This window comes from Mus caroli, unplaced genomic scaffold (assembly GCF_978045245.1).
Source record: "Mus caroli unplaced genomic scaffold, Mus_caroli_1 scaffold_14, whole genome shotgun sequence".
In the NCBI taxonomy this organism is placed as follows: domain Eukaryota; kingdom Metazoa; phylum Chordata; class Mammalia; order Rodentia; family Muridae; genus Mus; species Mus caroli.
This window is the reverse complement of record NW_028227269.1, coordinates 13821379-13848616: the sequence shown is the minus strand read 5'-3', so window position 1 is coordinate 13848616 and position 27238 is coordinate 13821379. Positions and strand designations below refer to the sequence as shown.

Here is a 27238-nt window from a genome sequence, read left to right as displayed (position 1 = left end):
GTTAGCAGAACATCTTTCCCACTCTTCAAGCCTGTGACATAGCTGGTGGCATTGACATCACACATGCTGGGAAGGTCTAAATGAGGTGACTTCTGGCCATCAGCGTAGTGATGTCACCCCTGCCTTCTATACGTCAAGGTCGTGAGTCAAGGGTCACCAAGTGATTGCTGCATGTACCTTGTTCTAAAGAACAGGGAGGATGAGGCTGGGGTTGCCTTTGGTGAGCTCCGGGATTAGTGGAGGGAGGGGGATGGGCAGAATAGGGAAAGACTACATCCACCTGCAGGAGCTCTGGGAAGAGTGAGATGGGAGCCAAGGATGAGACTAGCTGACCTGGGGGAAATGAGCCAGCGTTTCTGAAATTGTTTCACTAAAATGGAAACAAGCAAAACAAAAATACCACAATGGAGATGCTCTCAATGCTTAGACAATTAGATGAGTTCAGTGGAGTGGCACCTGGCTAGTCTAGTAGGAGGAGTTTATGTTTCTGTCACCATCTCCCTGCCTTGCTTGCTGCAGGTGCAAGCCAATGGACTCCGTTTGTCAGGCTCACTTCAGTGCAGGGATCACTGTCCATCACCGGGTGCATGCTCATCTGGTGCCCAAGAACACACTCTTAGTCAGGTACAGCCTCAAGTTTGTCCTGCTACAAAAAATGCTCAAAATACTAGATGCTTGGAGGGCTAGACCAACCTTGATCAGGGATACAACACCCAGCATCACATGTTCCATGGCCCTGGTTCGTGTGATGACGGCTTCTTCCTTTCTTCTACAGCTGCCTACCCCATGGGCCTCTCAGGAGGCAGAGACTGGGGAGTAAGGTGTTTGGGGCAGGGCAGATCTAGTTCAGTCTGCTTTGGGGCAGTGTACCTACCATGTGTAAACTCGGGAAGGTCGCATAAAGCTGCTTTTGAGACTTGGCTTCTAGAAGTGGCAGGCTTAAGAGTGACACAGGGCTGTGACGTCCCTGGTGCAGAGTAAGGACTGTGGCTGACACTCGCTGACAGATGAAGACTCTGAACTGGAGCTCATCTTTCTTTCCTGGCTTTCCTGGCTCCTCTCTGGCTATGGCTGGAGTTTCACTGACTCTACTGTGGACAAAACAGTTCTTTGATGCTCTAAGTCATTCTGTCTCTTCCTACTTTCTCTTCCTGAGTGCTCAAATTTCTTCTCTTCCTCAATTCATTCTCCCCAGGCCTTGAGCTGTAGTCTCACTCCTCGCAACTCAAGACTCCCCTGCTAAGTGTCTTGACTTTGCTCCCTGGGTCATCTTATCCTCCTGGGTTGTCTTCCCTCCCCTTTCCCTACAGTTCTCAAAGAAAAATTCCTTCTTTCTCTAAGACACACTTCATGCTAAATTACACACGCTTCCTCCCTGTTTCCCATGAGCAATCCCAGTATCCTGTCTCCATCCTCATAGAAATCACCGCATGAGCTCAGCACTTAGCACAGGCGTGGCTCCCAGTAGGCTCCCAGTACATGTGAGACTGGACTTGACCAAACCAGTCTCCAGGCCCTGTGCTCAGACTGCCACAAGCTCTTAGGTTTGTCCCCAGTACAGGACCCAGGTGGCCCATCCTGGGGGACTGTCATACCAAAGAGTTACTGCCCTGTCCTGTTGCTATGTAGTGATATTCTAAACAGCAACAGCCAAACAATGAAAGTCTGATAGTTGTTGAATTCAGACAGCATTCTGGTTTTCTGGACTAATTTCCCCATCGTTGCTGTCATTTAATTCTTGCATTAACTGTGTGTCATCATCTCTCTTACAGCAGAGAAGCAAGTGTGGGTGATAAGTCAGGGTTGAGCTCTGCTGGTCAAACTGCAGTCTTCTGAATTGCATCAAGCTGGTGGCATCACTTCTTGGGGTAGGGGAACCCAGGGATGACTTGTCTGTTCTGGCTGGCAGAAGTCTAGTCCATCACCCACGCTGCCTTGCTGAACTAGCCTGTGCAGTGTCTGGTTGTCAGTATACCAATGCCATTTTGCTTGTCTCCACTGAGTTCCAGCTAGTCACGGGCTCCAGGGAGCCAGAGGTTTTAAAGGTATTCAGAATTGTCTTTAAGAAGGTGTGTTAGGAGTGCAGACATATAAATGAGTGTCATGAACGGACAGTGTGGTGTCACCCTAGGAAGCAGGAGGCCTAGGGGGATCATATAGGGAAACAGGGGCTGTCTGGGAGGTATTGCAAGCCAGGTAATACAAGCCAGATGGGGTTTCTATGGGAAAGAGGGAATAAGGTGGGACACTCAGGCTAGGACCAGCCAGCCTGCATCATCTGGAACAGAGGAGCTGGCCTTATTGTGTGGTGACAGTCCTCAGGTGAAAAGGACAGACATTTGGTTGGAGGCTCAAGGCCATGAGAGCCCAGAGAGGTTGCAGTTAGAGGCAAGGTTCGGTTTGCTTGAGAATGGCTGCCTAGTCCTGGGAGGACATCAGTGCAGCAAAATGTAAGACGACAAGAGAGCTGAGGATGCAGCTCAGTGGTGGTGCATGTGTGAGACCTTGCCATCTGTCCCTAGTATAATATAAGAAGACAGGAAGCTGAGACTGGTGCTCAGCGACAGCATATGTGTCTAGCATACATGAGACCCTGCTTTCTGTCCCCGGTACCTCAAAACCCCCAAGCCTTTCAAATAGATGGAAACACATGGCATGTAAGATTTCAAAGAGCATGGTGGTACCTGTCTGTAATCCTAGCACTTTGGAGGCTGAGGCAGGAGAATTGCTTCAAGTTTCACTACAGCTGGGTTGCATAGCAAAACCCTATCTCAAAGAACCCCAAAATAAATAAATTTAAAGAAGGCATGGTTAAAGCTGCCACTTGGAGTCTAGAGAGAGACAAACCTTGCCCTCCTTGGCATGGCTTGGCAAGGAAAAGACAGTGTGCAACAGAAAGCCCACAGGGTTTATGGATGGCTAGGTGGAAGGCTGCAGTGAGAGCCTCCTCTTCCCTCAGGTCCCTCTGGGAATGTTTCCCTGCTGCCGGGTGGGGGTGGGGGACGACTGGAGTAGGGGTGGCTCTGAGCCAGTGCTCTTTGGCTTGCCTCCAGTCTTGGAGGCCAGAACTTCAGGGAGGCCAGTGAGGCTGGAATAGCTGCCTGTCAGCTCTGGATCCTAGGGTTGGCCCATTTCCCAGGCAACCTGACCCTACACAGAAGCATTTGCGTGTGCAAACACGTGGAGTCTGCATGGTGCCTTTCGTAAATAGCCAGGCGGCTGAGTGAGCCGTGGGATCGATTTCGCTCAGAGAAGAGTGTCAGTTTGCTATAAATACACACACACACACACACACACACACCACACACACACAAAACACACACACACACACACACACACACACACACACACACACGGGGTGGAGGATAGAAATCACACAGAGGTCAAAACTGTCCGTACAGACAAGACAGACATTCTAGTCCAAGACAGGCTAAGTCACTGTCCATGTCACCTTCCAGGTACATGCAGGTCAGTTCACAGAAGCGCCCAGTCCAGACTGTCTTCCTGTTCCTTGTACATGTTCTCTTCTGGCTGTTTACTCTTCTGGAACACGCTGCTCCAACACTTGCTGGCTTGCATATGGGGAAGCCTCTGATGTTTTGCTAACTGGACACAGTGTGCCTGGCAAACTTGCCTTCTAAACAACTATGTTTATGTCCATAGGTTAGAACTTTTCTCAGCTTTCGTCACAAAGACCTTTTTTTTTTTTTTTTTGAGTAGTGGTTACTGCAGAGACTCAGAACCAGTCACAGCATGGAGAAGAAGTGACTGTGAATGCTATCCCTAAATGGGACAACTATATCACCTCCTCCAAGGCTGGGGGGGGGGGTGGGCCTTGCAGAAGAAGGGGCAGAAAAAAATGACAGAGAGGCCATTGAATTCCTGGAGCTCACGTAGGGAACAGAGAGAACTGAGTCCTGCAAGGAGCCTGCTGACCTCCAGACACTGCTGTAGCAAAGTGGTGACATCCAGACCTAAAGAGTTAAATGTTTTAAAAAAGTCAGAAGTGGGCTGGGCATAGTAGTGCATGCTTTTAATCCCATCTATCAGGTCTCTGTGAGTTCAAGGTCAGCCTATATTATATAATGAGACTGTTTCTAAAAAGAAATGTACAAACAGGAGGAAGTAGTTGGGGAGTAGTGGGAGGTGCTGACTTTTGGGTATGATGAGTGTCATGAAGGGGGATGAGGGACTCACATGTCTTAGTTAGGGTTTTACTGCTGTGAACAGACACTATGACCAAGGCAACTCTTTTTGTTTGTTTGCTTGTTGTTGTTTTTGGTTTTTTTGGTTTTTTTTCGAGACAGGGTTTCTCTGTGTATCCCTGGCTGTCCTGGAATTCACTCTAAAGACCAGGTTGGCCTTGAACTCAGAAATCCACATGCCTCTGCCTCTCAAGTGCTGGGGTTAAAGATGTGTGTATCATCAAGGCAGGAACATGGCAGCATTCAGGCAGGCGTGGCGCAGGAGGAGCTGAGAATTCTACATCTTCGTCTGAAGGCTGTTAGCAGAATACTGGCTTCTAGGCAGCTAGGATGAGGGTATTAAAGTATTAAAGACCATACCCACAGTGACATGCCTTCTCCAATAGAAGACACCTTCTAGAATAGTGTCACCCTCTGAGCCAAGTATATGCAAACCATCACATCATGCAACCCCAGCTCTCCCTGAGGATTCATAGACAAGTGATGACTGCTGGCGAGGTCTCCTGTGATCAACACCCCCCACCCATGCTCCTGCACACAGCCCCAACTCATGCTCCTGTAAGTATGAAACTCATTGGATCATTAAAAATAAGACATGAAGGTCAAAGGAAGACTGGATGGGAAACGAGAGAATCAGCAGGAGGAGGAACACGAGAGAGACTAATGATCTGGGGTGAAGAGCATCAGAACACGCTATCTACATGTATGGAAACATCACAATGAAACCCATTATGCATAATCAATATATAATAATAAAATCAATATATGATATTGAAAACATTAACTATTTCAGATATGGAATGTGTGTGGGATTCAACTCTATGATTCTTCTGCCCCACGGTGTTGGCTGACTCAGTGGTACCTGTCAGCTAATTGAGCTGAGCAACCCATCTATGCCTGTGGGAGAAGGGAGCGCAAGGGCCCAGGACAGTGGGGACTGTGGGCAAGAGTTGTATACAAGTCCCTGAAGGGCAACACTGCAGAGCCAGGGTCCTTACCTGGTGTCCAACACTTCAAGAAAGAGCGTGGCTGGAGACATAAAAGAATGATGTGAGGACTCTCACAACCTGGCCTGTGAGGTGGTTGTCATGGGTCCTTCATGTTATTGACCAAGTCACAGTCACTCAGAGTGGCTCAGATTTAAGGGGAGAGTGGTCGGATTCCCCGATACCAAGAGTCATGAAGAATCTGAAGGCATTATTAATCTAGAACAGAGGCATGCCCATATGTATGCATGTGAACACAGGAATACACACCTACACACATGCATATGTACACAGACACAAACTCTGTCACACTCACACTCACACACACACACACTCACATACACTCACACATACTTACTCACACACACTCATACATACAGACATTCCTCCATACAATTCTTACACACATGCACACACATGCACACGCACACATTGTTCATGCAAGCCCAAGCCTGCCTTCTCTGCCAGCAGGGTATATGTAGGCTAGAAGTAGCAGGCCATGTGATGACCTTGTTGGGACAGAGCTAGGAGCTCACAGGCTCCCTGCAAGTGTCTGTCCTGGGTCCTCATGACTTACATTTTCTTCTGGGGGACTTAAATCCCTCATTATCTTCTTCACCCCTTGGTGAATCTACTGATATCTCGTGTCCCTCTTACAGAGTATCCACGAAGTCAGGTTGTCCATACCCACTGGAGTCAGTGAATGTTAGATCAGGTAGCACCGTGCCCCTCACTGCACCCCAGGACATGGGGTCACATCCTTGGTGGATCTTCTTTGGATTTCACACAGTCCTGGGCTCTTCCTCTCCAGTGTCTTTTGTTAGATCTGTTCTGTGGAATGTGCCCAGCCTTGCCTTTCAACTATGGAGGGTCCTGCAGAAGCCACATATTTATGTAAACATTGGGTAAAGCCTGGGGACTCCAGCTCTCCTACATGTAGCCAAGAGGATGTGACTAGAAACAGAGAGTAGAGGGAACTCCTGGACCCAGGACAGAGGTGATAGAGGTGGCAGAGGCTGCAGGCAGAGCTGTAGAACGAACTGAAGGATCCCTGCCTCCCCACACACATCTTGTTAGGAAAGGTGTTTAAGAATAAGGCTGTGCTAGCCCCTCCCACAGCCATCAGCTTGGAATACAGATGGCATCCTGGCTTTGAAGTTACTGGAACTAGGGATGAATTCCTGCTCACCCCCCACAATCTGCTGGTTGTATAATGAGCTAATTCACTTGACCCTCTTAGCTCCAGTGTCTTCCCTTGAATGTTGAGAAAATTATACCTCTGTTCTTCCATTCAGCAATATTTAATGACTACCTACCATGGCCTGAGGCTCCAGCGAATTTGATGACAAGAATAGGCCATGTTCCTTATGGAGGAGGCTGTCATTAAGTGAACACTTGTGCAAACGAATGCAGATTGTCAAGCTGTGCTCTGAGGGAAGCATGCAGGTGCGCCGAGAAGGTACAATTCTCCGTGATCATGTTGAGGAGGCCAAGGGCAGCTTTGCTGAGCAGCTGACACACTTGGCTGTGTCTCACCAGCTGAAGTGTATCCCAGGCAGGAGGAATGGCCTGTGTGAGGATGGGAAGGCTGCTCTCAGAAGCTGAATGAGCTGCAGAGTGTGGCAGAAAGCAGAGGGATGTAGATGGAAGAAGGGTTGCTCTCCTTGAACCCCCCCAACACACACACACAGGGAGGTTTTCTGGGGTGATTCAGTACATGCGATGTCATGATAGCTTGCTCATGCCAGCCCTGAAGCTCAGTTTAACTGGAGACAAGGACCCACTGAGACATGATTGGACTCACTCAAGGCTAAATATTATGGAGTATTATTAAGAAAGCAGGGGCCTGAAGAGATGGCGTAGGGGGTTAAGAGCACTTGCTGATCTTCCAGAGGACCTCAGTTTGGTTCCCTGAACCCACATGTTGGCTCCAAACCATCCATAACTCCAGTTCCAGGGGATCCGATAACTTCTTCTGAACTCTGTGGGCACCAGGCACTCACGTGGTACACATATATACATGCAGGCAAAACACTCAACATACAGAAGATAAATCTTTAAAAATTTTTAAAAGGCGTGGACCCAGCTGCCTTGTTTTCCTTCCCTCCATCCCTCCATCCATCTATCCCTCTGTCCCTCCCCTTCCTCCCCCTCCTCTCCCTTCCTTTCTCTCTTCTTTTCTTCCCTTCTGTCCCCTCTCTCTCCGTCCCTCCTTCCTTCTCTGTCCTTCTCCTTTGACACATGGTCCCAGGCAGCCTTGGACAGTTTCAAACGCTCTGTGCAGTTGAGGATGACCTTGAACTTCAAATTCTCCTGGCTCTACCTTCTAAGTCCTCCCTTGCTCAATTTTCATGCTCTTCTGAGAAAGCCCTGGAAAGCCACAGAGTAGAGCACTGCCAGTCTGATCTCCACTGCCCCATGGAGCCTGTGGAGTAACATACACTTCTACCATTCTTGGTGTCCCTGTGTTTTAACCTCCGAAATCAAAACAACTCTCATGGGAGGTGGTGTTTGAGACACCATGCATCTGTTGGTAGGAGAATAGCTTTGAGGTTTGATCAGAATTTTCATTTTCCATCAGGGCCAGATGCATTCACTGTGATTTTCAATTGCTGTCTGCCTTCCTAGTCAACCATGTGGCTGGGCAAACAGTTCAGTTGTCACACAGACAGACTGCTGTATGCATGACCATGTTTATGGCCCCTGAAGAATTTGAGTCAGCTGTTCTCAAACATTGGAGTTCAAATCAAAAGTCTCCTTGTAGCGTCCAATAGAGATGGGGGTTAAATAGCAAGTGGAAGTGTGTCAAAGGCAGTGGTCATTTGAAACCAGGATGTCATTAAATGCCATGGGGTCATTGCAGAAGTGGGAGAGCCAGAGGAACAGAAAACTTGCTGTGAAGTTGTGTCTCCTAGAAATATCAGGGAATCTGTATCTGAGAAATCGCACTAACATGGTGTCTTAGATAGTTTTGCTGCTGTGAAGTGATGGTTGCAGGGCTGCTTTAGCACGGACACACTATACCTGGAGTACTGACAGCTGTACCAGGGAACCAAGCTTTGCCCTTTAGTCTCTGTGGACTCAGAGACTAAACAAAGCCCCTAAGATCCCCCTTTAGAGGTGAACAAGAGGGCTGTGCGCACTTACACACTCCTAGGAAGCAGGTGTGGCTGCTCTCCTGAGTTCTGATCCCACTGCTAACTCTGCCTGACCTGTGGCTTCACCCAAGTGTTGTGTGGTAGGAGGCGGGATGGAGAAAGAGGGAAGGAATGGGGTTCGTGGCTACATCACATTCTGGATGCCAAGGGAAGTCACCGCATGCTGCTTAGTCCTGAGTTCTTTTAAAGCTGAGCTGCAGCTCTCTGCAGTAAAGTACAGTCACTGGTTCTTTAACCCCCACTACGGGCTGATTCCAGAGTGTCCCATTGATTCCTCTAAAACCTCATTTTGTTGTTAATTGTTTTGTTCTTTTGAGTTTGGATCTCACTCATGCTATAGTTCTAGCTGGCCTGGAACTCACTGTGTAGCCTAAGTGGGGCACAAGCTCCCTGTAATCCTCCTGCTTCACTTTTCTGAACACTGGAATTACAGATGAGAGTTACCACCGATGATTGTTGTGCCCCCCCCCCATGTGTGTGTGTGTCTAAATGCCAATCAATGCACATGCAGAATCCAAATCCAGAGGAGGATATTGGGTGTCTTCCTTGGTCATTCTTTGCTGCCTTGGGACAGGCTCACTGTTTCAGCTGGCTAGTGAGCTCCTGAGATCTGCTTTTAATCCACACCCCCAATGTTGGGGCTATTCGCCACACCCACCATATTTTATAAGTGAGTGTTGAGGATTCGAACTCAGGCCCTCAGTGTGTGCAGCAAGTGGTTTTTTTGTTGTTGTTATTGTTGTTTGTTTGTTCATTTGTTTGCTTTTTTTTTTTTTTTCGAGACAGGGTTTCTCTGTAGCCCTGGCTGTCCTGGAACTCACTTTGTAGACCAGGCTGGCCTCGAACTCAGAAATCTGCCTGCCTCTGCCTCCCAAGTGCTGGGATTAAAGGCGTGCGCCAGCAGCAAGTGTTTTTATCCACTGAGCCATCTCCCCCACACCCTCCCTGGGGTTGGTGAGTCTCTCACTGACCTGGGTTGCAGATGGTTTGGCTACACCAGCTGGCCAGCCACTCTCTGCCTCCTTAGTGCTAGGATAACAAGCTCAGGCCCCCATGCTCAATTCTATTATGTGGGTTTTGGGGATCAAACTCAGGTGCTGGTGTTTGTAGAGCAAGCACTTTGCTGGCTGAGCCGTGTCCCCAGCTCCATGATTTTCTACTGGATATGTAAACACATAAAGACTTTGACATATAACCAGGTCATGGTTTGCTTATTGCAAATTTCTAATTCACTTCTCTTTTTGTCTTTCAGATTCCAATGATGCGAGACCCCGGATGGATCCGAAGTGTGTGGCCTTCAAACATTAACGTGAGTAGAGCAGCTATCAGGTGCTCTTGTGATTTCATAGGTCAAGATGAAACCTTCCTTCTTGTCACAAGGCAGCTTCCCACTGTAGGCAAGCCTAGTCTTCAAAGCAGGGACTGTGCCATCCAGTGGATGCTTCCAGAGCACTCCCTGTGTTTCATAAGCTCTGCCCCGCCGGCTCTGCTCCGCCAGCTAACTTTACCTGGCTTCTTATTTTTCCTTCTAGCCCATCCCCCTCCAGACATAGATGGAATTTTGTCATCTCCCCAATTAAAAACCATCCTCTAAACTTTAGATTTGAAGGGCTCCTAGCATAGTGGGAGAAGGTCCACAGCAACTCATGCCTTTGGTTGCCCTTGACAGGTGTCCCTGTCTCTGGTCACAAGTGTCTAATTAAAGCCTTGGTAGCAACACCTGAGCTCTTCACAGCTTCTTCTGGGTCCTGCTGTGGACTCCTTTCTCCTTGTAGCTAGTACAAGTAGGTTCCACCTCTTCCCCTCATCTTTAGGATTATACTCCAGCCTTGTTCTGTTTGCCCTTGGAGCCTGTCTTTGTAGATCTCCCCAGACACCATTTTCAGCACCCCAATGCCCATTGTAAGTTGTTACAGCTCAGATGGAAAGGTATCCTGGTAGCCGGAAGCCAAGGACTACCACAAAGTCTCACTGCACAACAAACTTTACATAAGAGATTTATTGGGAAGGGAAATCAAGGAGGGTGGCTGCCTCTGCTTGGATGAGAAGCAGCAACGAACTGAGCAGGAGGTAGGCTTTCTTGAGGGTTGGGGGGGGGTGAAAGAGCTTTCCAGGGTAGCCTGGCATTGGAGGGATTATTTGGCCAGATCTTGAGGGCAAGCTCAGTGACTGGGGTCTTGGAAATGGCCTTGCTACCTCCCAAGTCCTTTTCTTAGCATTCAGTTCCTTTGCCCTGGTGCTTGGCATAGTCTCAAAAGCATCATATAGCACATTACAGCTCATGGTTGTGAAATGTTCAGATTATCTAGAGGTGACAGTGGGTTTGAGGTAGGCAAGCTGTTGTAAAAGTCCAAGGAAGAATGGATACCTGAGGCTTACTTGACTCTACTGCAGCTTGTTCTGAGGTTATAAAACAACTTTGGGTCTGCCTTTAAAGAACTCACAGGCTGGAGGGATTCAGGAGCAAGGTGTGGACTAAGGCTTCCAGAGGACCTCAGAGGCCTAGTAAAGTGCTTGCCCGAGCAAGGGATTCATCCTTGTGCTGATCTTGAGGCCCCAGTGGAGTGAGTGAAGAAGGGAGCTGAAGGAGACAGAGCTCTAGACACTCTGTAAGAGATGAAGTTCTACTTCTAAGCTCTAGAGAGAGATGGGTGCCACAGGAGGCCAAGAAGCCTGGGTAGTGAGCAGTTGGTGGCAGTTGAGCCCAGAATGGGGAATCAGTGTTCTGTGAGAAGGGGCAGGGAGTCTCTGGGTAAGCAGTGCTCCTTCTGAGGACAGCTGTGTAGGCTGATGGTCTTGGAAGTAGCTTGAGGTCACTTCCTGTAGTCAACTACCTATTCTACAGAACCTGGGTTGGAAGCCATGGTTACCAGATTTCCAGCCCACTTCTGGTCCAACATGCAGGCCAGTGGTTATGGTTTACAGGCCGGGCAGGTGAAGGAAGCAGCTCCCTAGCCCTGGAGATGGCACCATTCGCAGAATTACTCACCCTAACAGGGCAGGACACTGGGCAGAAGACCCAAACTGCATATCTTGCTTAAAGGGCACAATTACGGAACATCTTTATCACCCAAGGTAGGGGATGAAATCCCAACCCGTGGCTGTTGCTCTGCTACTTAAAGTATATGAAATACACTAAGAGAGATGTCTAATAACCTGCCAGCTCCTGTGTATACTAGGCAATCACTTAATCCCACATGAGTCCTGGCTGTTTACCACAAGCCTCTGCAGTAGGAGAGGAGAGTTAACAACTTGTCTGAGATGGGTAGAGAAAGATTAGGAGCTATTTTAGAGCAAGGTCTCCAATATAAGGTGAGTCTTATGGGAAACAATGGAAAAGCCCTAACAGTTGGCTGAGCACGAGGTAAGCAATGGCATTGGGCTCCAGGACTGGAGAGGGGAGCCATTGGACACACATAGAGAATGGGAGGAGGTAGCAGGAGCTAATGCCAATAACCAGGAGGACTTACCTGGTCTTTTAGGGACCTCAGATAATGGGGTGTTTACCTCAACTCTCTTTTTGCTTTCACATCTGATTAAGCCTATGTTTCAGTAGTGGTGGTTACTGTGCCAACTTGACATGACCCAGAGTCACCTGGAAGAGAGTCTCAGTGAGAGAGGTTGTCTAGTTCAAGTTAGCCTTCTAGCATGTCTGTGGGGAATTGTCTTGATGACTAGTGTTAATTGATGTGGAAAGCCCCAGTCCACTGTGGGTGACACCATTCCCTGGTTAGGGGCCCTGGACTGTGTAAGAGTAGAGGAAGTGAGCTGAGTACGAAGCATGCACATCTTCATTCTCTCTGATCTTGATTGTGGATGTGACTATTTGCTTTGGTTTCCTGCTTTGACTTCCCCACAGTGATAGACTGTCACTCACCTGAGACTGTGAGCTAAAGCAAACATTTTCTCTTCCAGGTTGCTTTTTTCAAGGTATTTTATCACAGCAACAGACATTAAACCAGCAGGTTTAAACAGGTGAAAATGACCCTCCTATTTCCAATATTGAATTTTTACATTCTAAAAACTTGAGTCTTGTGCTGGCTAGTTTTATGTCAACTTAACACAGGCTAGAGTCATCAGAGAGAAGGGAGCCTCAATTGAGAAAATGCCTTCATAAGATCTAGCAATAGGCAAGCCTGTAAGGTATTTTCTTAGTGACTGATAGAGGAGAGCCCAGCCCATTTTGTGTAGGGACATCCCTGGTTCTGGATTCTAATAGAAAGCAGGCTGAGTAAGCCATGGGGAGAAAGATAGTAAGCAGCACCCCTCCATTGCCTCTGCATCAGCTCCTGCTTCCTGGTTCCTGCCCTGAGTTCCTGTTCTTACTGCTTTTCATGATGGAATTCTGAGTGAAATAAACTCTTTCCTCCTCAAGTTGCTTTGGTCATGGTGTTTCATCACAGCAATGGTAATCCTAAAACTCATCTTTTGAAGCAAAGGGAGCATAGCGTATGCGGTTTGTCCTGTTGGTGTGCTTCTTGCTCTGTGGTTTTCTCCTTACCAGGAATTTGAAGTGGGAGCCCTCTCAGGTATCTGAGATATTCAGAGCCATTTGCTGGGGTTTTTCCTTGTTTTAAATATCAGTTTGTGTATGTGTGTGTGTGGGGGGGAGTGTTGACTACCAACAGGCACCTGCACAGTCTGTTACAATCATGATGTCTTTAACTTTCATATGACCATAAAGTACAGAGCTTTAATTTTCTATTCAGTGGTTTCTTGGGTTTTCTAGAGATGCCCCAAGGCATTGCTTCATTTGTCAGTGGCCACACTGTAGTAACAGATCAGTTTTCTGTCTTCTGTTTATAGCTCCACATAACCATCTCTTTTCCCATCCCAGGGAACACCTTGGTTTGGACTCTCCTTGCTGTCTCTTCCCAGAGGTCTGGGATCTGTTATTGGGTTGGGCCTTAACTTCCTTGAGGGTAGAGTCATCATCTCCTATGTACTTACTTGCTGCTGGGCTCGGTACGTTGTAAGCATCAGGGTGGTCTCTGACAAGGGTGGCAACACCTTCTATACCGTGGCAGGGTTCATTCATTTATTTTCAGTGTGATGAGTGTATATTTAAACGAGTTTATTTGTAATTATAACAAGCCTATTTGTAATCAGGTAGAACACTTCAAGATATGTTAATTAGTCATTCATTTAGAAAATATTTGTTGAGACCTGAGTGTCAGGCTCAGTTTAGATATGTTGTGGAAAAAAAAATCAATAGCTGCCTACTGGAGAGTGATTCCTAACAGTCATGGGTACAAATAGAACATTGCGTTTGGAGTCCAGTAGGGCAGCACATTGAGAGCCTCTGACGGAACCCACGTAGTTTGCTGGTGGTGGGGGTAGTGATACTTACAGTGAGGTTGAAGGTGGGACGGGGAAGACCCTTGTCCCAAGGCTGTTCTGAATAGAGAATGGTCCACCCTAGCCACTCTTTGGGCTTTGAATGAGGTAAAGTTTTAAGTCCAAAGTGAGCAAAAGTAAAGGAACAAACAAGCCACAGACAGACAGAAGCAGAAGATTAAAGAGAAAAATCATCAAATCCACAGGCTTAGGGCATGCAGCAGAGATGACTTGGGAATGGCTCGCTGGGAGTCACAAAGTCTTGATTGGGAATTCCTAGGCAAAGTAGAGCTGCCTCTGTGTGGGTGAGCTTCCAGCCTCTGGTCCCCACTTCAGGCGTGTTTTTTGTTTGTTTGTTTTCTACCTCAGGATAAACAGGGCGACTAACCTCAGTTGGAAATGCTATACCTTCCAGCTATTCTCAAGAGTACAGTGCTTTTTAACACCCTCAGCTGGTTCCCTACCTCCCTGTTTCAGGGCCAGGAGACCTGCCCCCAGAATAGGGTGTCTTGATATAAGCATGAGTCTGAGACAAGGAGGGGGAGTCTCCTCATCCCCACAATCTGCTTTCACCAAGTACAAATACATGATCAATATAATTGATGTTACAAGGGTGAATCATGGACAGAGACACTGTGGCAGAAGGGATTCGAAGAGTGGAGAATAAAAACGACCCAAGGAGGCTTGAACCCAGAGCCAGAGGGGAAGCAGCACTGCCACCAGGGTAGTGGTGTCTGGCTTTTGATTGGTCAGGTGTTTGGCGAAGATTTAGAGATGCATCTCTCTGAGCCTCATGCTCTCATGGAGCTGGGTAGTCCCAGGTCTCTTGACTGCAGCAGAATGGAGTGGTGACTTGGCTGGTTCATACAGTGACACAGTGGACTCCACAAAATGAGAGAATTCAAAGTTGTAGTGGGGTGTTCCAAGGGCAGCCTCAAACCTCTTGGCTAGACCATTCTTCATGTAAGTGACTCAGGCAGAGAGGTGATAGGAATGAGTAATGGGTGTTATCTATTCTAAAATTAAAGGACTTCATGCTAATTCCTTCTTCTGATGTGATCCTAACACCCCTTTAGGTGCTTAGGGATAGATAGTGACACCCTTCAAGTTGACCACTGCTGGGGAGGACACGCATATGTGTGGTGAGGGTACAAAGACACTGTGGACATCCTGTGAGGTCCCAGCTTAAGCTGTGGGTCCTGACTGTGACATCTGAATGTGGGAGTCAGTCACAAAAAACTTGACGAAGGTTTCTGAACTTTCTCTCGACTCCCAGAAATTAATTAAAACATCGAAGATGTAATGAACCCAGGTGTTTCTGGCATCATGTGGCACCACTGCAGCCTTGGATCTGCAGCTTTGCACACATGTGTCTGTGTGGTTTCAACTATCTTGGCCTGAAACACTTTGGCTCAGGCTCATGACTATTGCCTTAGAAATTGCAATTATTTTTTAACTGTACATAACAAATTTTTCTGCTATCATGTTATTAGAAACATAACAGCTTAATTACAGAAAACAAAGATTTTCGCTATTTTCTACCATCAGTCCTTAGCATGTAAATGCCAGTTTAGCATGTCTTTAGATTGTATTAGCCCAGCAAGCACATGCTGCTAATTAGCATGCAAGTCTGCTCCCGTCTTTAACTGTAAAATTATATGTGTCAAACTATTATTTTGAAGATTTACTTATTTTATTTTGTGTGCACGAGTGCTGATATTTACATAAGTGTACCATATGCATGCAATGCCCATGGAGGCCAGGAGAAGGTGTCTGATATTCTGGAACTGGATTTAGACAACTGCAAGCTACCATGTGGATGCCAGGGACTGAACCCAAGGGCTTTGCAAGAACAGCCAGTGCTCGCTCTTAACCTCTGAGCCATCTTTTCATCCCCCAGAGAACTGTATTAGGTAATTTCTTTCTGAGTTACTAGCAGAAATTGTTTGATTTGTATGTCTATTCTATATACCTATCACTCAGGGTCACAGCGTTCTTGTCATGAGTAGAAGTTTAAGAAGCCCTGATTGAGATGGTAGGTCAGAGGAGGAAGGTACCAGATGGTTCTGTTCATTGTTGCTTTCTAGTGGGAGGCCCGGGGTCCTCAGGTGATATGACCTGGTAATGTCAGAGAACAAATTGGAACCCTATGCTCTTCTGCTGGCTCACACTTGTCAGGACACAGTAGGCTCTAGAAAGATCTGAGCTCTTTTGTTTGTTGGTTGGTTGTTGTTCATTGGACCTGACTTTTGGGGACAGGGTACAAAATCAAACAAAACAGAATGTTCTGGGTCTCAAGACAGATTCAGTGCAGTGATCTGGCCACCACTTTTCCCTGTGGGGACTTGAGCAGCCCACAGGTGGGATATGTGGTCTGGTTCAAGGGCAAACGTAAAACTCTGAACTTTCCAAGCAAGTTTTCTTGCCACCTCATGACTCATGGGGTGAAACTGTGGTCCCCTCTTCAAAAACACCCAGTATGGAGCTTCTCCATGTCTAGATCATCCTTGATGGGGAGGGGGCGGGGAGGGCAGGGGAGGGGAGGGGAGGGGAGGGGGAGAGGAGAGCCACTAAAGACCACAGAGGCCCAGCAAGGTGGAGTCATAGCAGCCTTCAGAAGCTGGCTCTTCTCCAGATGCCACCTCCAGGTCCATCTGTGGTCTCCTCAGATGAGGAAAAAGACAGCTCTCTATGGACTTCTCAGACTCCATCGGCAAACACACAGCAATTCACTGCAGAAGAGAGAGAGAGAGAGAGAGAGAGAGAGAGAGAGAGAGAGAGAGAGAGAGAGAGAGAGAGAGAAGGGGAGGGGGAGGGGGGAGAGACAGACAGAGACACAGAGAGACAGAGAGACAGAGAGACAGGGAGACAGAGAGACAGAGAGACAGAGAGACAGAGAGACAGAGAGACAGAGAGACAGAGAGACAGGGAGACAGGGAGACAGGGAGACAGAGAGACAGAGGGAGAGTGCAAGAGAGCCAGCCGTCCTGCTTTTTGTGTGGGGAGGTTACAAGAGTAAAGGGGAAGAATTATATCTTCATTTGAATTCCCCCCAAATTTTGGTATAGAAGGGTCATCACACTGCAGTTACTGTAGAAGAGTCTGGTACTCAGTAGGAATTCTTCAAGGATGTTTTCGGTACAATCTCATTCTTTTAGAGGACAGCTCAAGGTGCTAGATCTGCACATAACTTACTAAGAGGGGCTATCCCATACAGACAAGCCAACAAATAACACAGAGGATTCCCCTGTGGTTTCTACACCCTTCTGCCCTGCTCTAAACAGTGGTGCATGACCTGTAGAGTCCCCCAGACAAAGTGCCAGGAGCAACACAAGAAAAACAAGTCTTTCAGATGCAGCTTTCTTTTCACAGTTCAGGAGCACCAACCAGAAGCCACGTGGGATGGCAGAGTCAGGTCTCTGCATACAGTCAGACTCTGTGCATAGTCAGGCTCTACCTTAGGTTTCCAGGATTCACATCAGTGGTAGAGCACTTTCTACCTGGAAGCTGATCATGAACTTTGATCCTAGGTCTCTATACAGTGACAGAAAGGAAGGAGCCAAGGTGCACCTTGATGCTGAGAAAGCCTTGGAAGCTAGTGTGACACCCCGGCAGAGTCCTGACACTAGTGTGGTGGCACTGTTACTACCTAGAAGATTCATTTCTCCTTAATAACTTTCCACCTTTTACAGTTATCTAAAAGCTTTTGTTTGTAGTGAGCTAGGCAGTGAGTATGTAGCACTTGTATTCCTTGTGATTACACATAGCTCCCCTTTCTGTCTTAGTTATTTTTTTGTGTGTGTGCGTGCATGTGTGTGTGTGTGTGTGTGTGTTGACAACCTCAGATGTCATCTTCAAGAATGCTGTCTACCTCCTTTGAGACAGACTCTTTTGTTGACTTGGAACTTACCAATTAGGCTAGACTTACTCGGCCAGTGAGCTCTAGGGTTTCTCCTGTCTCAGCTTCTCCATTCTGAGATTACAAACTCATACTATCATGCCCTATATCGTTCTAAAAAGGTGAATGCTGGGTCTTGAACTCCATCTTTCATGCTTGCAAGGCAATCTAGTCACTGACTGAGTTATCGCCCCAGCCCCTGCTTTAGCCATTTCTGAGACCTCACATGTAGCTACAATTTCCTGGAATCATTTTATTTTTTCTATACAACATCTATTAGAAGAATCTCAGTAAGAGCCTTGATAAACAACACTAATTGCCCATGCTCTGTGAAGAAAAGTGGAAGTATTCCCCTGACAGCTTCTGTCTGTTGGGTCCTGGATTATGGATTCTGTGATTGCAAGAAGGATAGGTACCCATTCATCTGCCTCCAGCATTGCTCAGGCTCTGTGCTGAATCCAAAACTGGTCTCTAAGCACTTGCTTGAGTCCTCATCCACCTCTCTCTTCTAAGCTCCATCAGATGGTGATGTCACACCCCCAGTGATGACATCACAATCCTGACACCCACCAATGAGCTTGGAGCTTTAGCAGAGAATGGTCATGAAAGAAAGCTGGAGAAGGGGAGACAATAAGTGTGTGTGTGGGGGGGGACTGGGGGAGGGAGGATGGGGAAGAAAGAACGGGAAGAGGGAGACTCGGGGAGCCAGTCATGCCTACCCTAATCACTACCACAGAGGGTTGGCTTAGTAGACCGACACCTACAGAACAGTGAGAAAAAAAAGGAACAATTCACTGGGGTACTAAAGAGTTCACAAGCAGGGACCTTCCTGTGAAACTGATGGAAGACAGATGGGGTCGTCACAGCCTATTCTCCAGCAGAAGAGACTTTCTTCATGCAACTAAGGTACCTGAGGCCAGGAAGGGTGGAGGGTAACGAGGCTTCAATGGCTCTGTTGATTTGCTTTAACTTTGTGTGTGTTGATGTGTGTGTGTATGTGTCGTACATACGGACTTGCATGTAATGGTGTAGGTGCCTAAGTGTGTAATAGAAGCCAGAGGGACATGCTGGATGCCTTGGTCTACCAGTCTTTACCTTGTTTCCCTACTGAATCTGCAGCTAAGCTGGCAGCTAGGAAGCTGGAGAGAGCCCTAGTCCCTAGTCTCCATTAGTACTAGTTGGGGGTATAGATGTTGGTGCAGACATGCTCGATGAGTGTTGGGGATTTGAACTTAGGTCCTCTTGCTTGAATATGAGGCACTTTAATTCACGGAGCCATCTCCCTAGGCGCTCAATAGCCCTTTAGATATCTCACATTCATGCTCCGTTAGTTGGTTTCCTTTGGACTTTTTTCTCCATCTTCATTTTCATCTGTCCCTGTCCCTGTCCCTGTCCCTGTCCCTGTCCCTGTCCCTGTCCCTGTCCCTGTCCCTGTCCCTGTCCCTGTCCCTCTCCCTCTCCCTCTCCCTCTCCCTCTCCCTCTCTTTTTCTCTTCTCCACCCTTGCATAATTCAGAAGCTAAATGATATCCTGAAGGGCCTAGTTAGAGATCCTTAGGTCACTGGAGGCACAACCCCAGAAAGAGATTGTTGCTGGATGACTTGGGAGAGTTAGTACTAATGGGACTGGATTGCCGTAAAGCAAGGCTACCCCATGTTTGCATGCCCATATTTCTTTCTGATCCTTTGCCATGTTGTTACCCAGTCAAGGAGGCCCTCCCTGGATACTGAATAGATCATGCTTCCAAGTGTCCAAAACTGTGACCCTATGAATTCCTTTACTTTACCAAGTATTCTGCTTTAGCAATAGAAAACAGGATCTGTGTTCTGTGGCAAAATATACTCGGGTGAAGCCTAACTTTTAAGGGAATTTATATACTCAGTCAAAGAAATCACCAAATACACAAGACAAGTCATCTATGTGCTGCTGTAGAACTTGAGTTTCATATTGAAATGTTTCCAAGACAACAACTAGGATGGCCCCTTCCCTCTTCTGTTTCTGTCTCTGTCTCTGTCTCCCTCTCTGTCTCTGTCCGTGTCTGTCTGTCTGTCTGTCTGTCTGTCTCTGTGTGTGTGTGCATGCATACAGGAGTCAAGTCCAACCTTGTGGGCCTCTCCAAACAATACTTCAATATCCCTGGGAGAATGGCCCCTATAGGCTTATATATCTAAATGTCTGGTTCCCACCTGATCAACTATTGAGGAATGGTGGGAGGTGTGGCTTTATTGGACGAGGTGTGTCACTGGGAGTGGGCTTTGAAATTTCAAAAGCCCAGGCCAGGCCCAGTCTGTCTCTGTGTCTCTCCCTCCAACTTGCGGATCTGATGTTAAGTTCTCAGCCACTGCTCCGGTACCATACCTGCCTGTCAGCTGCCATGCTCCCCGCTATGATAACCATGGACTAACCCTCTGAAACTGTAAGCAAGCTTCCTCTTGCCTCTATCATGGTGACACAACAGTTCAGTTACAGTGGTGAGGAATAATCCTGATCTGTGCTTTTGCAGGCCTGCTCCCTCCCATAGGTGAGTGTGTGTGTGCACGTGTACATGTGTATGTGTTATTATATCTATACACACACACACACACACACACACACACACACACACACACACATATATATTAAACCCACAGTCACCAGAGCAGCTCCCTGGAAATACAGTAAGATAGAGGCAATCTGTTGATTGTAATTTTGCTTGGGAATAAAACTCTACAGAGTTCAAAGGGCAACTTTGTCAAGTTTCAGGAATGGGGTAGACCCACAGGGGACCTGCCCAGATGACCTTGAGTGACGGTGGAGCTGCAAGAAGGTGGGTGAGAGTTCTGGTGGAGAACTTGAGGCTGGCCTTCAGTGAAGTCCATCAGGATGAAGCAGATCTGAATGTCCCTGCCACTCTCCTACTGTGCATAGGCATCTGTCTTCACTACTGTTCTATTGCTGTGACAAGACACCACCTTAGGGACACACGGAAGCACTCCACGAGTTCCATTTGATCAAAAGTAACGATGCAGGAGGCTATGGGAGAGCTCTTTGTAAAGGTATGATCAAATTGAAGTTCAGGTGTACCTTGGCTGCAGTCACACAACTGATGAGAGGCAGGGCAGAGACATAAGGCCATCTTTTTTGATTTTTAAATCTTTGGTTTTTTTCCTATACTCAAAAATTCTATGCCAGCAAAAGACATTGTGTGTTTGTCCATGAATTAAAAGAGGGTCTCATAAAGAATAAGCCCCAGCCGCCCCCCCCCCCGCCCCTCTCAAAAATGCGGAAGGCAAGACAGGGAGATACCTAATGCTAACCACTGGCCTTTGCATGCATGTTCCTGCACTTGAGGGGATACACATACACACACATACACACACGCACACACACTCACACACATGCACGCGTGACTCTCAAAAGACTATGGAAAGAATTTATAAGCAGCTGCTGTAAATGCTCCATGAAAACCAGGGAAAGCCATCTCTTTCCCTTAGTGCACAAGGATAAAGGAGCAATACAGCTCCATTCACTAAACAGAAGGGTGGCGGGTGGAGACAAGGACCAGAGGCTGAGAAAGTGTTCCCAGGCTGCCCGGGAAGAGGATAAGGTTGGCCTAGCATTTTAACTCTCCTTTTAGATACATGGAACTTTATTTATATATGACATTAATACTGTGTCTTATGTTAAATTTCTTGTCACCTTTCTATGTACAAAGGAGTGTGTTTAAATCCAGGACGATGTCTGAAGTCTTCTCACCCTTTCTTCTACTCAACCAACCTTATGCAGTCACCTCCTGGCTTGTTGATTAAGTCTTCTGAGCCTGTCCTGTGGGCTCAGCACACAGCGATCGAACCCCATGGGATGGGGGGAAAGCAGGAAGCCCCTCTCCCTACCAACCCCAGGGTCTAGGTTAACCATGACAGGTGTCCAGGTGGCAAGCTGGCAACTGTGACTGATACAGGCAACTTTGAAATTCTTATCACTTGTTGGCAAACCTCATCTCTCTAGTTTCCTTGTTGCTTCTTAAGAGATAATTAATGACTCTGTCCCTGGGCTTTGAAGATTTTTATCTTAAGCGGTGCAAAGGTCGATCTACTGAACCACCTCCCAGTAGCTGAACAATTTATTCAGGGGTGACTTGGATGTTTTATCACTGCTGGCCGGCTGCTAGACGGCTGCTGGACAGCTCACTGATTGACATCCAAGGCTGTTACTCAGGTTCTCTGGCTTGCTGACCAGCTCTGAGGAAGGACTAAATGACCTCAGCAATATCTTCTGGAGAGGTTGGCTTTGCAGATCAGAACCACCTAGAACCTATCTATTTATCTATTTATTTATTTATCTTTCTATTTATTTATTTATTAAAATGAGCTTTTTCTGTATGCTTAACAAGCTGTTAAGTCCTTCCAGGCAGTAAGAAAGAAAACTACCAGCAGGAATTCATTTCTTCAGAGGATGGAGGTCCAAGATGAGGGAGCCAGCATGGCATAGTTCTGGTGAGGGTTGGTTTCCTCTGGTCTCATAAGAGCTCTGGTCCACCCTTGAGTTTAGCTAAACCTGTTCACTTCGTGAAGGCCCCGCCTCCTGGTACCGTGGGAGAGTGTGTCAATGTATGAATTTGGAGGAGGCATAAATGGCTAGTTAACAGCAGATACTTTTCTCCATTGTGGCTAAAAATAATTCCAAGTAGTTTTTTTTCCCCCCTATGTCCACAGAGGCCAGATGAGTTCCTAAGATGTGCTGGGTGCTGGGGGGCTGGGAAGGTCAGCTCTTAACTTGCTGAGTGATCTCTCCAGCCTCTGCTGTAGAGCAACTCCATCTAGGGGCTGGGGAAGTAGCTGAGTTGGTAGACTACTCCCCTCACACGCATAAAGACACAGGTTTGCTCTCCAACATTGTAAATGCTCACCATAGTGGCCTGTGCCTTGGCTACACGGCAAGCTGGAGGCTAGCCTACCTCGTATGAGACCCTGTCTTAACCCAACTGAAAAATGTTAATAGAGTAGATTGGCCTAGTATATATTTGATACAACCTTGACAATAACTAAACCTTAGATTAATTAATGCCAGTTTTAAGCATTGCTCAAAGTCCCCAAGAGAGGGGATAACGGATGCTTCTTTCAACCTGCTCAGCAACCTTACAGACGTCTGCCCTGCTGTGGCTAACACTTGTTCTGATTGGCTGGTACACATTTCATTCGAAATAGTTAACAGGCAGGGAGGCAGTGCTCACACAGGCGGAAGGGAGAGCTGGAGGGAGAAGCCTGCAGAACTACATGTATACATTCTGCTCTAAAGTATATCCCAAAGGGTCATTTCTAAGGCAGCAATCCAGGTGCCTTCTGGTGAAATGGGCTGTTGGCCTAGAAGTGAACCAGGGAGAAAAGAAGGTACCATTTGGCTGACTCTCCCTCTATTGCTTCATTCCAGAGGTCACTGCAGCTACCAGGGATGGACACTTACGGTACTGATGGACCAACAGGGGAAAACTTAGACCACTGCCTTGAACAGCCAGAGAAGGGGCAGATGTTTGAAACAGCAGTTAGTGGAGGCCATGATGAGGGAGCGGGGAAGCAAACAAGACTTCAGCAGGTATCTTGCTGCTGTGCCAGAGGTTAGAGTTTGATTCCCAGCACCCATGTTGGGTGGTTCAGAATCCAAGCTCCAGTGGATAATGACCTCCTCTGGCCTCCTTGGGAACTCACACACATGTGCCACAAAACACACATACAACCTTAAAAAAAATAAGTGTGCAAGCTCAGTTTGGAAGATGTGCCCTAAATAGTGCTCAAGGGCTTCCCAAGAAAAGGAGAGTTTGGAGTTGAGGGTGTTAGGATTGGCAGGGCAACATGCAGAGAGGATGCAGCCTGAGAGAGGTGGGCAGAGGGCCTCCTTTGCTCTGACTGAGGCTCAGTCTGCACATGATTGACTGAAGCTGCCAAAGGGGCATCTTCTGGTTGTAACCGTCTCCAGAGATGACCCAGGCCTGGAATAATCTGGGTTGCTGGTGAGTCTTTCAACTCGAGGAGTCTGGTCCTACTTTCCCCAAGTGTGGCTGGATTTACTTATTCACGTGGTTCTCAGGAACAGAATGCGGTGGCAGGGAGGGTGACAGGTGTGCCAAAAGTGTCCCTAAAGTCACTTTAGCAAGAAACTAGGCCATAAAAAGTATTCTGGCAAGGTGGAAACCTTGCCCTCTCTTAGACCCACCACTCTTGGGGAAGCCAAAGCTATGTCAACTCAAGCAACCCTATGGGGAAGGTCCCGGTGGAAAGGATCTGAGCCCTTTACCAAGATACATGAAACAAGCTCTTTCGGAAGCAGGCCTCATCCCCAGTCACTGTGACTATAACCTTTTCAGAGATTGCAATTTGATTTCCAAACATTACCATGTATGGTTGGTTGTCTTATGATCTTAATGAATGAAATGGTGTTCATTGGTAAACAAAGCAGCCATCCTGGGTGGGAGGATTCCCTACAATGCAGAGCTTTGGGCAGAGGACCATGAAGGGAGTCCCACAGCATCAGTGACAGGGATCATATGTCAGATTTGCAGGAGCCAGGCTTGAAGTCATGCCTCAGAAGATTTCAATTAAGCTCAAGTGTCTTACCTGCATCTCAGAGCAAAGCCCAATAAAGCTTAAAGGAATGTAACAAAACCCGGCTACCCACAAGGCAAAATGTCCTTGCAGAAAACACAGGGCATGCAAAGAAGCATTGCACTATGGGAAGAAATCATTCAGAAATTGTGTTTGCTTTGACCAAACACCTAAGCAGAAGCAACTGAAGGGAGGGGAGAAATATTCTTTGGTCCACAGTCCCAAAAGGTCCAGTCCACTGTGGTAAGAAAGGTGTGCTTGGGAATTTTGTGGGCATGGGGCATGTAGAGACCACTTACCACAGTTCTGCAGCACCAGGAAAGAGATAGTAGAACAGGAAACAGGTAGAAATATAATCCTTGAGTTAGTGTCTTTATTGGTTTATGTTTGCCTGGCTAGGTTCTATGCCTTAAAGATCACACATCTGCATGCTGTGCCACCAGATGGGGAAGTAGTTTTCCAATGCACGAATCCATGGAGGCTTAGTCAGGGTTTCTATTCCTGAACAAACATCATGACCAAGAAGCAAATTGGGGAGGAAAGGGTTTATTCAGCTTACACTTCCATACTGCTGTTCATCACCAAAGGAAGTCAGGACTGGAACTCAAGTAGGTGAGAAAGCAGGAGCTGATGCAGAGGCCATGGAGGGATGTTCTTTACTGGCTTGCTTCCTCTGGCTTGCTCAGCCTACTCTCTTATAGAACCAAGACTACCAGCCCAGAGATGGTCCCACCCACAAGGGGCCTTTCTCCCTTGATCACTAGTTGAGAAAATGCCTTACAGTTGGATCTCATGGAGGCATTTCCTCAACTGAAGCTCCTTTCTCTGTGATAACTCCAGCTGTGTCAAGTTGACACAAAACTAGCCAGTACAGAGGCTGTTTCATACTCAAACCACAGGATGAGCAGAGAGGATTGTCAGAGATGGTAGAATAGTAGACAAACACACTAAGATAATTATTTCGAGGCAAGGTTTCTCTATGTAGACCTAGTTGTCCTAGAACCCACTCTATAGACCAGGCTGGCCTTGAACTCAGTTCTGTCTGCTTCTGCCTCCCAAATGCTAGAACTAAAGGCATGTGCCCACATGCCCTGTTAAAACAATTATTCTTAAAAAAATGTGTATGAGTGTTTTCCTGTGTGTATGTACATGCGCCATTTGTATACCTGGTACCCACAGACGTTGTCAGATTCCCTAGAGCTGGAGTCAGAGAAGGTTGTGAGCCACTATGTGAGTGCTGAGAACTAAACCTGGGTCCTCTGCAAGAGCAGCGAGTGCTCTTAACTCCTGAACCATCTCTCTGGGTCCTGAAATAGCTATTCTTCAGGAGCAACCATGCCACCAATGATGCGAAATGAGAATCCCTGGTGTTTGTCAGTGTTCTTCTGAGAAATGGAGTCCACAGAACACAGGCAGTTTGGGGAGAGGGCCCACTGGATGCTGATAAGTCTTCAGTCTGAAAGCAGAGGACCGGGCAGTCAATGGGATTGTTCAGTTTGGGTGTAAAACTAGGGAAGCCTGCAGTCCAAAGGCAGTAGGTGAGAGAGGGAGAGGGAAGGGGGAGAATGGTTTCCTCTTGTGTGTGTATGTGTGTGTGTGTGTGTGTGTGTGTGTGCTGGCTAGTTTATGTTGCTTTGGCACAAGCTATAGTCATTGGAGAGGAGGGAGCCTCAGGAGAAAATGTTTCCATAAGATTGGGCTGTAGGGCATTTTCTTAATTTGTGATTGATGGAGAAGGGCTCAGCCCATGGTGGGTGGAGTCATCACTGGGTCGGTGGTCCTGGGTTCTGTAAGAAAGCAGGCTGAGCAAGCCATGGGGAGCAAGCCAGTAAGCAGCATTCCTCTAAGGCCTTTGCATTATCAGCTCCTGCCTCCAGGTTTCTGCCCTTCTTGAGTTCCTGTCCTGGCTTCCTTCAGTGATGGACTATGATCTGCAAGTTCAAACCAAATAAAACCTTTCCTCTCCAAGTTGCTTTTAGCCATGGTGTTTCATCACTGTAATAGTAACCCTGACCAAGACAGCGTTCTATCCAGACCTCCAGATGAGCGATGGTGACAACCCACAAGAAAATCATTCTTTCTTGATCCATTGACTCAGATGCCATTGTCTCCAAGAAGCATCCCCATGGATGCACCCAGAAAGGAAAACAAAACAAAACAGAACAAAACGAAGGAAGGAAGGTTTTAGCAGCTGTCTAGGTGTTTCTGCACTCAGTTAAGTTGCCTGTTAGAGCCAACCACCACAGTAAAATGCAGGGCTTGTCAGATTGGGTAAAAAGAAGACGCTTCTTGATGTTGTAAACAGGAGATCCAACTTAAACAAAACAGCAGGGTAAAAGTAAGTGGAATAGAAGCTTGGTGTGGCCACACATGCCTTATATCTCAGCACGATGGGAGGTAGTCAGGAGGAGCTCTGTGAGCCTGTGGCCAGCCTGGTCTACATAGTGAGTTCCAGAACAGCCAAGGCTACCAAGTCAGATCCTGTTTTTTAAAAATGTAAACAGAATAGAAAAATATTCAACGCTAACATGAATATAATGAGCTGGAGTCTTGCATTGTGGCACATGACTGTAATTCCAGCACTTGGGAAACTGAGGCAGGAGGAATGCTGTGAGTTTGAGGTGAGTTTCTGTATAGTTTATGCTGTAGAGTGAAACCATGTATCAAAACATAAAAGCAAAGGCATCAACACCCAAAGAGAAAAAGATGTAGAACAGCTTATCGGTGTCAAACATTCAGAGCATGTGATAGCTGGAATTCAGGGTCATAGAGATCTAGAAGCAGAAAGATGTGTGCGGAGAGAGGGCCTTTGTCTGGAGAGAGTTCCATGAACCCTTGGCTTCTGGGTGCTGCTTCAGGTTATGCATCTGTCAAAATAGCTTGTTCTTCCCCATGAATCTGAGGTTAATTTTACTGCACAAATGTAAAGTCCTTTCCCCCTGGATGTGCCAGTGATCAGAAGCAGCCAGAGCAAATTCAATAAGACCCAGGGCTGTTCCTCTCAAGAGGTGAGATGTTCCCCAATCTTTCCTGGCTGTGAGCTCAATGCACAGGCTGGTCACAGAGCAGAGGCCAT

The 27238-nt window shown here is 47.2% G+C and overlaps 1 protein-coding gene across 5 annotated transcripts in view; it reads left to right on the top strand.

The window, feature by feature from the left end:
* Lpin1 (lipin 1) overlaps positions 1 to 27238 on the top strand; it is a 102501-nt gene that overhangs the window by 16902 nt on the left and 58361 nt on the right. For 3 of the 5 annotated variants that reach the window (XM_021179736.3, XM_085830206.1, XM_029484351.2), the window contains exon 2: positions 9602 to 9658. In XM_021179736.3, coding sequence (XP_021035395.2) covers positions 9602 to 9658 — 57 coding nt within the window. Of the gene's footprint in view, positions 1 to 9601; positions 9659 to 10399; positions 10420 to 18224; positions 18491 to 27238 lie in introns of those variants that run through there. The other 2 variants (XM_085830207.1, XM_021179735.3) reach the window with 2 other exon arrangements.